This window comes from Arachis duranensis, chromosome 10 (genome assembly GCF_000817695.3).
Source record: "Arachis duranensis cultivar V14167 chromosome 10, aradu.V14167.gnm2.J7QH, whole genome shotgun sequence".
NCBI lineage: Eukaryota > Viridiplantae > Streptophyta > Magnoliopsida > Fabales > Fabaceae > Arachis > Arachis duranensis.
This window is the reverse complement of record NC_029781.3, coordinates 71498002-71509308: the sequence shown is the minus strand read 5'-3', so window position 1 is coordinate 71509308 and position 11307 is coordinate 71498002. Positions and strand designations below refer to the sequence as shown.

At 40.4% G+C, this 11307-nt stretch overlaps 1 protein-coding gene across 1 annotated transcript; it reads left to right on the top strand.

The window, feature by feature from the left end:
• The first annotated feature begins 4291 nt into the window (after positions 1–4291).
• Positions 4292–10849, top strand: LOC127742975 (uncharacterized). Its single transcript, XM_052255649.1, has 2 exons — positions 4292–5117; positions 10773–10849. The coding sequence occupies exons 1-2, from the start codon at positions 4292–4294 to the stop codon at positions 10847–10849; spliced, it is 903 nt and encodes a 300-aa protein (XP_052111609.1).
• The last annotated feature ends 458 nt before the right edge of the window (positions 10850–11307 follow it).

Sequence of the window (11307 nt, the reverse complement as noted above, 5' to 3'; positions counted from 1 at the left end):
CGTCCACTCCCCCATCTCCCCTCTTCATTTTCTTTTCTTTTGTTGTTATTTACAACTTTGTTCACTAATCCACTAACTATTTGATAATTTGCACCACTCACACTAAGAGCCACTCTAACAAGAATAATCTCTTCATTTTCTTTCTCGCGGTGTGCTTTGTTAGTTGTATGACAGGGAGAAGAAGCGGAGCTTCAACTTCCTTTGATTCTGAACCTGAGAGGACCTTCCTTAGATTAAGGAGGGAAGCAAGAGGGAAAAGAGTCATTGGTGTTAAGAAAGAGGAAGAGTACCTTGAAACAAACATGGAGGAGAACCTGGAAAACAACCATGAAGGAGAAGCTCACAATCATGCCAGAGAAGGCCCTGTGAATCATGTTGGGCCAGAAAGAAGGGTTATAGGCTCATACATCAATCCAAACCCAGAAAACTGTGGAAGTAGCATCCAAAAGCCAGCCGTACATGCCAATAACTTTGAATTAAAACCCCAGCTCATCACCCTTGTTCAGAACAACTGTTCATTCAGAGGAAACACCCAAGAAGACCCCAATCAACATCTAACCACCTTCCTAAGAATATGTGACACTGTGAAGCCTAATGGTGTTCATCCGAATGTCTATAGACTACTTTTATTCCCTTTTTCACTCAGGGACAAAGCATCTAAATGGCTGAAATCTTTCCCGAAGGAGAGTTTAACAAATTGGGAAGATGTGGTGAACAAATTTTTGGCGAGATTCTACCCTTCTCAAAGAATCAACAGGTTGAGAGCTGAGGTACAAACCTTTAGGTAACAAGATTGTGAAACTCTATATGAGGCATGGGAGAGGTTTAAGGACTTAACAAGAAGGTGCCCACCAGACATGTTCAACGAATGGGTTCAACTGCACATTTTCTATGAAGGTCTTTCTTACGAATCAAAGAAGGCCGTAGACCATTCATCAGGGGGTCTCTAAACAAGAAGAAAACCATTGAAGAAGCCATAGATGTCATTGAGACTATAGCTAACAATGACTACTTCTATGCTTCTGAAAGGAGCAACACTCGAAGAGTGATGGAGCTGAACCATATGGATGCACTACTGGCTCAAAATAAGATGATCACCAAGCAGTTAGCCGATCTTACCAAGAAGATGGAAGAGAATTAAGTTGCAGCAATCGCCACTTCATCACCAGCTCAAGAAGGAGTGAATACAGGAGAAGAAGGTGACTGGGAACAAGCCAACTATGTTGGGAACTCACCCAGGCAGACCCATGATCCATACTCCAAAACCTATAATTTTGGTTGGAGAAACCACCCTAATTTTGGGTGGGAAAATCAACAAGACCAAGTCCAAGACCAGAGATGCCACAACCACAATCCCAACAACAATGCAACTCACCAACATCCCTCACAGAGATCATATCAACATCCACCTAACCACCCTTCTCAACATCCATATCAAAGCCAACATGACCACTCTCAACCTCCTAACCTCAACCCACCATCACCAACCGAAGATAGACTCTCTAGAATTGAGACTCTACTTGAAGGTATATGTAAGGAAGTCCAAGACAACAGAGTATTCAAGGATGAAGTGTGAGCCAATATAAAAAACCAGGGAGACACCATCAAGAGGCTGGAGTCCCAAGTGGGATATCTATCTCAACAGTTTCCCACGCCTACTGATAGTTTCCCAACTAACACAGAGAAGAACCCAAGAGGAGGAACAAAGAAAGTAAGATGGGAAGAATGCAAGATGATCACTATAAGTGGTGAGAGGAGTGTGGAAGAAGTAAACACACAAATAGAACACTTTCAAGACAATCCAAAGGAAAAGCATGAAGAGAGAAATCAAGCACCCAATCCCACACACAGGAAGGAGCTAAAAAAAGAGGAGACTCTGAACCCATATGCACCATTTTCCCAAAGGCTCAAGGGTGGTGTAGCAAGGAGATTATATTCAAGGTTCCTCGACACGTTTGCATCTCTTCATGTAAACATACCGTTCATTAAGGCTCTCCAGCAAATGCCCTCATACATCAAGTACATAAAGGAGCTGCTGACCAAAAAGAGTTCACTGAAGGGTGGGCAGACAATAGTGATGAATAAGGAGTGCAATACTCTCATTCAAACAGAGCCACCTACAAAAAGGAAGGACCCAGGGAGTTTTCACATCCCCTGTGCTATAGGAAAAACAATGATTGATAAAGGACTCTGTGACCTGGGAGAAAGCATCAACTTAATGCCTTTATCCCTTATGAAAAAGCTTCAAATTAATGAGCTAACACCCACGGACGTAATCATCAAATTGACTGACAAAACTCAAAAATAGGCAATAGGAGTGGTTGCAAATGTGTTAGTGAAGGTTGGGAACTACTTCCTTCCCACAAACTTTGTTATCTTGGAGATGGAAGAGAATCACATCCATCCCATCATATTGGGGAGACCATTCTTAGCCACAGCCAAGGCACTTATAGATGTGGAGCGAGGAGAGCTAATATTGAGGATACATGATGAACAACTCACCTTCAATGTCTTCAAACCCCTTACAAGAAGCAAATCAAGAAAACAAAGAATCAAAGAAAGAGCACAATAAGGCACTAATAGAAGATATAAGCACGGAAGCACAAACAATACACCTGAGAATCCCTCTGGTTGACAAGCAATGTGGTCAGAAGGAACAGCAGTCAAGTGTAACCCAAAAGGAGCTAGACCCACCAGAGTCATATGAGACCAACAACAATACCCTCCTGGAAAAAAGGAACCACAAGGAGCAAGGTAACATCAAGAGAAACAAGGAAAAAGAACCCAAGGGGATGGAGGAACAAGAAGATCCCTACAAAGGATTTCTCTCCAGGAGATGAAGTGATCTCTGCTTATTTTTCACCTATCCCACCTCATCTTCCCACCATCCCATCTCAGCTGCCTCAAGTGTACACCATCAGCAAAATTCTTTTCTTAGAACATGTGGAGCTTCTTGATAAAGCCAATGGAGACAGATTCACTGCAAGAGGGGAAGATTTGAAGCACTACCAACCACTCTGACAAAGGCCAAACGTCAAGCTAATGACGCTAAAGAAGCGCTTCATAGGAGGCAACCCATGTTTTATATCCTTTCAGTAGTTTTAGGATTTTTAAAGTAGCTAATAAAGCAAGGTTCATGAATTCTAAATCAACTTTGACAAGCACTTAGAAAAATTTCTACATGCAGCATATAGTGAATGACAAGTTTGGTGTTCAAGGCACACTAAGAGGGCATGAACACAATTCATATCATGTCAATCTTAGAACCTTAATCAAATCTTTCTTACACCACATGCTCACAAACTAAGTTTGGTGTCACCAATGTTGCATGCATAAACATTTAGTGGGTCGATTGATTTGCATTCATGAATGGCACTTACTTAGTCAAAAGCAAAAATTAAAAAAAAAAGTAGTTAGCCTCACATTCTTATTTTTCCACCACAATTCAAACTAATCTCTCTTTTCTTTTGTCTTGTAAGGGAATTGAAGGGAATGTTGGAGGGAACTGATGGGACAACCAAATGAAGAGGGTTCGGCCACTCCACCAAAGGAACTACACACTTGTCTTCAAGGGGAGTACCTTGGGAAGTGTTGCCATGCAACGTTGGGAGAAGGATTACCTTGGAGACCGAACCAATCACGTTATAAAAGTAGTGATCCTCGTGCTCATTCCAGACCAAACCCCAACCGTCCACCATTGGGTTTTACTATCAATCCACACCATTCAACCCCATCATCATCCTATATAAAGGACCCCCACTCTATACCCTTCCATATTCAAATATCCTTTCAGTTCATCTCTCTTCTTTCTTTCGAAACACACACCCAACACCTCTTCCCTCAACACATTAACACAATCCTCTAAGCTACATCCTATCTTAACCCGGCCAATTTCCATCATCAAGCCATACTTCTCAACGCCTTCACATACCAATTCCTACTCATGGCATCATCAAACTCCAAGAGGCGAAAAGGAAAGGAACCGGTGGAGAGCACTCTTTTTGATAAAGGGAGATTCAAGACTGCCTTCCAAGAGCTCCAATTTGTACAGATAAAACACAAGAAAATATTGCCAGAGTTGACATTCCAGTTCAACGATGATGAGTGCCCATAGATTAGAGAGAAGATTGAACAGAGGGGTTGGCAAGAGCTCACGAACCCAGAAACAAAGATAAATGCAAATCTCATCAAGGAGTTCTATGCCAATATAGCCAGAGTAGACACTACCAGGGCTCCTACTTTCAAAAGCTACGTGAGAGGAATAGAGGTGGACTTCAGTCCCAGTGCTATAATGAAGACTCTTCATCTGAGATCACCATATTTGGATATGCTTAGTTATCAAGCAAGAACAAGTAATGGCCCCGACAATGATGAACTTGAAGAAATTGTGAACGATATGTGTGTTATAAGATCAGATTGGGAAAGGTATTCGGATAAGAGGCCGCGGTTCATTAGGAGAAGAGACCTCATCCTGGAAGTCAAGGGATGGTTTGAGCTCGTGAGGAGATCTATCCTCCCAGCCTCAAACAATTATGAGGTCAACATTGCTCGAGCTACTATGGTACATTGCTTAATGAAGGGTGGAGACATCAATGTGCATAAAATTATAGCTGAGGGAATACAAGATGCAGTCGAGAAAAATGATCCGAGTGCTCAACTTTGGTACCCCAGTACCATCCTTAGACTATGTATGAAAGCCAAGGTAATCTTCGAAGATAGCAATCCAAAATGGGTAAACCCTGGGAGGTTAGTGCTCCAGCGTATAACCTTTCTGGCACCCACTCAACAACAAAGAAGGCCTCAGATAAGGAAAAGAACATCACAAGAAGAACATCACCAAGAAGAACCTCATCAAGAAGAATACCAGCAAGAAGAGTACTATGATCCATCTAACATAAACCTGAATCACATTCAAGGAGCCATTGAGGATCTAGCAAGGAGCTATATGGAGGGACAAGAACAACAACTGCCCGTTCAATCCCAAAGGATGGATCGTCAAGAAGAACTACTCTCTAATTGGATGAATCAACAAAGGGAGTGGCAGAAACAACAAATGGAGCAGCAACAGGAACATTACTCCCAGCTCACCGAAGCCATTGATAAACCACTATTTTATGGTTTATCTTGTGCTCAATTGAGTGGTTTTTATCAGCTTTTCACCCACTTATTCATACTATTCGCATGTTTTACATTTTCCTTCCTGATTTTGTGCTATGATTGAAAACATGCTTCTTTGATCTTATATTTGCTTATTATTAATCCTCTCTTATTACCATTAGATTCCTTGATATGTGTGTTAAGTGTTTTCAGAGATTACAGGACAGGAATGGCTTAGAGGATGGAAAGGAAGCATGCAAAAGTGGAAGGAATACAAGAAGTTGGAGGAACTGCAAAGCTGTCCAGCCTGACCTCTCTGCACTCAAACAGCTATAACTTTAGCTACAGAGGTCCAAACGATGCAAGTCCAGTTGCGTTAGAAAGCTAATGTCTGGGGATTCGATTTGATATATAATATGCCATAGGTGATGCAAACGCGTGATCCATGCGAACGCGTCGCATCTGCGAACTTCAATCCGCACGGCCGCGTGGGTGACGCCTCCGTGTCACTTGGCCACGACCTGTACGGATCAGAAAGCGCTGGAAGTGACTTCTGGGTTATTTCTGACCCAGCTTTTGGCCCAGAGAACACAAATTAGAGGCTATAAAGTGGGGGAATGCATCCATTCATAATCATGCTTTTCATAATTCACTTTTCACAATTTTTTAGATGTAGTTTTTAGTGAGAGAGGTTCTCTCCTCTCTCTTAGGATTAGGATTTAGGACTTCTCTTAGTTTTAGGAGTGATTCTCAATCCCAGGTTTAATGTTCTTTGTATTTATTTATTTTCAGTGTTCCATGTTTAGATTGATTTTCTTAGTTAATGTTATTTGAGGTATTTTCAGATTTATGATTGCTTTATTCTATTTATGATGTCTTCAATTTAATTTAGAATTTTCCCTTTTGGCTTGGGTTAAATAATTGGTAACTCTTGAATTATCAAATAAAGCAGTGGTTGAAATGGGCAGATCGCTCTAAAGCTAGTCTTCCCACAGGGATTGACTAGGACTTGAGGATCAAACTGATTATTTTACTTGACTTTCCTTTGCTTTAGTAAAAGTTAACTAAGTGGGATTAAAATCCAATTCTCATCACAATTGATAAGGATAGGACTTCCAGTTCTTCATACCTTGCCGAGAGATTTTATTATTGTCAATTTATTTTCCTTTATGTCTGTGCCCATTGCCCAAATTCCAAAACCCCCAATTTACAAAACTCATAACCAATAATAAGAACACCTCCCTGCAATTCCTTGAGAAGACGACCCGAAGTTTAAATACTCGGTTATCAATTTTAAAGGGGTTTGTTACTTGTGACAACCAAAACGTTTGTATGAAAAGACTTTTGTTGGTTTAGAAGCTATACTTGCAACGGGAATTTATTCTGAATTCTAGACCACACAAAAGTTCTAACGTCAGCCATCAATCAAGTAACTGAAAGGCAAGAGCGTGAAGATAAACTCCTTCAAGAACTCAACCAACGTCAATTGGCTCAGATGAAAGCATTCAACGAGTTCAACGTGCTTAATGAAGGACGGCAACTACACCAGGAAGAGTTTAGCATAAACACTTAGGCCAAGTTGACTTATTGATGCATGAAAACTTGTCTCTCAACAAATTTTCCTTCGGCAAGTATACCGCATTGTCGTCAAGTAAAAACTCACAATAGAGTGAGGTCGAATCCCATAGGGATTGATTGGTCAAGAAACTTAAGTTGGAAAAATGTGCTAGTTGAGCTAAACATAGATTGAGTTGAGAATTGCAGAAAATTAAATGGCAGGAAAGTAAATTGCAGAAAGTAAATTGCAGAATCTTAAATGGGGATTTGGGGAAATGAGCATAAAGATAAATGACAGAAAGTAAAGAGAATGGGTAAGATCAGAAATAGGGGATTCATTGGGCTTAGGAGATGTTGCATTCTCCGGATCAAGTTCATTCTCATCTCTTCCTCAATCAATGCATTCATTAATCTCCTTAGCAATCTTAGGTGATTGGTTCCTTGATTTAATTGCTTGTGGGAAGAGATGAAGTATGGTCACTGATTATACCACATGTATTTCCAAATCAAAGTGTTGGGAGGATTATATGTCACTATATCCGTCCAAACTCCAATTTGGTCCAACATGAGAAAGCATTTCTAGCATGATCTCCTCATCCCTTTTCCAAGGCTCAGAGGAGGTTCAATTATGGAGAGCTTCTTTTCCAAGAAAACTAACCAATTGAATTAAGATCGAAAGCTTTCTAGTAAATCAAGAGAAAAGAAAGAGGAAGAAGAATGAAAACTATAATTGATCCATCAAATTACAACAGAGCTACCTAACCCAATGAAAGGGGGTTTAATTGTTCATAGCTTTGGAAATGGAAAATGGTAGAGAAGAGTACATTCTACAATAAACTAGAAAGTGCAGAAAAGTAAATATACAGAGTGTAGTTCTCTAAAATGCCAAGCTTCTCTCTAGTTCAAAACTACTCCTATATATACTACTCTTCTTAATCTTCTAGTCAGTTTTTCAAGTCTTGGATATGGGCCTTTGATCTTGAGTTGAAGCAGTTACAATCTTCAGTGGGCTCAGCTTTGCTTGCAGAAAAAGTGTGAGTTGGGCATGGGTGGAAGTTTGTTTGGACGTTAGTGGTGTTAACGTTAAGTGAAAATGTGGGTTCGAGAACGTTAGTGACGATCACCTTTTTCACTAACGTTCTAAACCAAAATGATCTACGTTAACTTCAATGTTAGTGGCACTAACGTGACCACTAACGTTGCCTCTTGCTCCTTCGCAAATGTTATTGGCATTTATCTTTTTCAATAACGTTGCCTCTTGGTCCTTCGTAAACATTATTGGCATTCACCTTTTCCAATAACGTTGCTATTTACCTCTTTTCTCCACGTTAGTGATCCACGTTAGTGTAACTAACATGGCCCTTAACGTGGGCATGCCTAAGCTTCGAGAGCGTTAGTGACACATACCTTTGTCACTAACGCTCCAAACGTCCCTCTTTCCCACGTTAATTGCATTAACGTGACCACTAACGTGGTGGTGATTGCCATCTCCAACGTTAGTGACAAAGGTGAGTGTCACTAACATTGGCCTATCATGCTTAGCTCTACGTTACTCTTTACGTTAGTGGTCTTAACGTGACCAATAACGTGGGCACTATTGGCTTAGTCCAATGTTAGTGGCAAAGGTGAATGTCACTAATGTTGGCGATTGCTTCCTCCTCCCATGTTAGAGTTCACGTTAATTGGATTAACGTGACTCTTAACATGGCTAAATGTGCCTTTTTGGAACATTAGTGGTATTCACTTTCACCACTAATGTTGGAGCTCTCCTTCTCCTCTACGTTAGCTACCACGTTAATGTAATTAACGTGGCAACTAACATGGGCAATGATGGCTTCGAAGGCGTTATTGGCGACCACTTTTTCCATTAACACTACAAGCTTATTCCCATTCCACGTTAGTGGTCACGTTAATTAGATTAACGTGGCTGCTAACGTGGCTCTTTCTTGCTTCTTTTGTCCTGAAATCAAGCAAATAAAGTGCATCAAAGCTCTATTCCAAGGCATGAGAATCATGCATCATCCATTTTATCATTCAATTCCTGCCTAATTTTCATGAAATCATGTAAATTTCACAATGTTTGCTTGAATCAAGGTGTAACTGTATTTTTATCCAAAACTTGCTTATTTACTAAGAAAATACATGAAACTATCCTAAAACAGTAAAGAAAAGGTCAGTAAAACTGGCCAAGATGCCCTGGCATCATAACACCAAACTTAAAGCTTGCTTGTTCCTAAGCAAGTACTGAAACATAGGAAAGATGAATGAAAGAACAAGATAAACAATTCATTATTATAGAAGTCAAGTTCTTGGTCTTTGAGGTTTCATGCATAGCAACTTAGGTTCATTCCTTCACTGGTTTTCAGGTCCTTATCATGCTCTTGAATACCTGCTTGATTGCATCCTTTGAGGCTTCTTATTTATTGATCCTCCCTTCTTTTCCAGGGTTTATTGCATTCTTTTTAGGCTAAGTGCTCTGTGAGAGGGCGACTCTTTAAGATAAGCTTTCAGCCAACACTCCCGAACCAATTGGTTCAAGGTGCTAGGTGTTGAGACACCCCTGAGGACTTACTCCCTCAAGTCTCTTTCCCCTATACATGCACACCACAGGCACATGGTTTGTTATTTTTCTTTCTTGAGACCTTGGTGTCCAGCACCTCTTTGGGTTACTAAGTGCTCTGTAGCAAAGGTTGCTCTTGACAGTGGACTTTCAGCTGATAATCTCGGGTTAGTTAACCTAAGTTACCAAGTGATAAGGCACCCCTGAGAGCTTATTCATCCAAGCATATCCCTTGCACAGGAACACCACAGACACATGCCTCAAGATTCAAACCCTTGGTGCCTAGCCTTATTTCTTATTGTTTTTCTTTCCTTTTCGAACTCTTGTTGTTCTTTCTCTTTTTCTTATTAGGTTCTTGTTGTTTGGTTAGTCTCAATAGGATGTGTTTCAAGCATGTGCTCTAGAACATATAGTTGCCTATATACCTTGTTGGTAAACAAACTTAGCTAATCAATTACCATACCACAAACATTGAGAACTTACTTCACAAGATAAACCCCATTCTTGTTCTTCATAACAATTTCTTTTTAATTGACTTAAAAGGACAAGCATACATGTAAGCAGGATGAGAATGAAAGCTAGGGACTTAGACTAACACACTTATATATGAATAAAGAGAGAACAAGTAGAATATGGATGTCCCTGAGAACAATATTCAATCATACTTTCAGTTAAAGCACTACAACTCAGAGATAGTTCAATACAACCTCTTGATGTCTTCCTTGGATGCTGATGTATGGTTCTTTCCTGAGATTGATTGACTTCCTGTAGAACTATTGGATGTTGCTTATTTCCCTAAGCACTTGGAAAATAGTTAACATGCATGTATGCTTGTGAATTTCTGAACTTAATTTGGTGTGTGAACACCAAACTTAGTTCTTTACCTAATGCAACAATTTGAATACATGCAGAAACCTCATGTGCTTTTATTAAAAAATTAACTATTGAATTAGAAAAGCAAACTATGCATTAGAGATTAAACATTTGTCAAGTATTTTCTCTGTTTGTTAGAGCAAATGCTTTATCAATGAAGGGTTACAATGCACTCTTCAGATGGAGTCTTTGGTGGAACACCAAACTTAGAGTTCTACATTCACCCTTTGAAGGTTTTGGTGTGCAACACCAAACTTAGCTCCTCACAATATGGAGAATTCTACTTGAATCTTTTATTGAGACAAAAATGAAAAGAACTACCTCAGGTTCTGTTGCCTCCCAAGAAAGCGCTTTTTTAGCGTCGCTAGCTCGACGGTGGCTTCTCTAGTTGAGATTATACTTCTGTTTGAGGTCTTCCCCCATGCTGCCCAAGTAGTGTTTGAGTTTTTGTCCATTCACAGTGAATGTCCTTCTTGAGCTTTCTTCCATGATTTATATGTGTCCATAAGGTGAGACTTTTGTGACCAGAAAGGGTCCGGACCACCTTGATTTGAGTTTTCCAGGGAAGAGCCTCAGTTTGGAGTTGTAGAGGAGTACATGTTGTCCTTCTTCGAAACTTCTTGGTGCCAGGTTGAGATCATGTCTCCTTTTTACTTTTTCCTTATAGATCTTGGTGTTTTCATAGGCTTGAGACCTAAACTCTTCCAGTTCTTGCAGCTGGAAGACCCTTTTTTCACCAGCAGCAGTGCTGTCGAGGTTTAGTATCTTGAGAGCCCAAAAGGCTTTGTGCTCCAACTCTAATGGTAAGTGATAGACCTTTCCAAACACCAGTTGATTTGGGGACATCCCAATTAGTGTTTTGAAGGCTGTCCTGTACGCCCAAAGTGCATCATCTAGCTTGTTCGCCCAGTCTTTTCTTGATGCCCCCACAGTCTTTTCCAAGATCCTTTTTAACTCTCTGTTGGATATCTCGGTTTTCCCACTTGTTTGGCGGTGATAAGGTGTGACAACCTTATACTTCACCCCATACCTTAGAAGTAGGGTTTCCAATGGACTGTTACAAAAATGACTCCCTCTGTCACTGATGAGGGCTCGTGGAACTCCAAATCTGCTGAAAATATTCTTTCTAAGAAAGTTTATGACCACTAAAATATACTTGTTCGAATATGAGGTTGGGAATGGTCCCATGAAGTCGATCCCCATACATCGAACAGTTCGAG

What these genes read in the sequence shown, in the direction of transcription:
- LOC127742975 (XM_052255649.1), top strand. Translation starts at nt 4,292, where the DNA reads ATGAAGACTCTTCATCTGAGATCACCATATTTGGATATGCTTAGTTAT. An exon ending in TGATAAACCACTATTTTATG is followed by an intron (nt 5,118 to 10,772) that starts GTTTATCTTGTG and finishes GTGTTTTCATAG; the next exon opens with GCTTGAGACCTAAACTCTTC.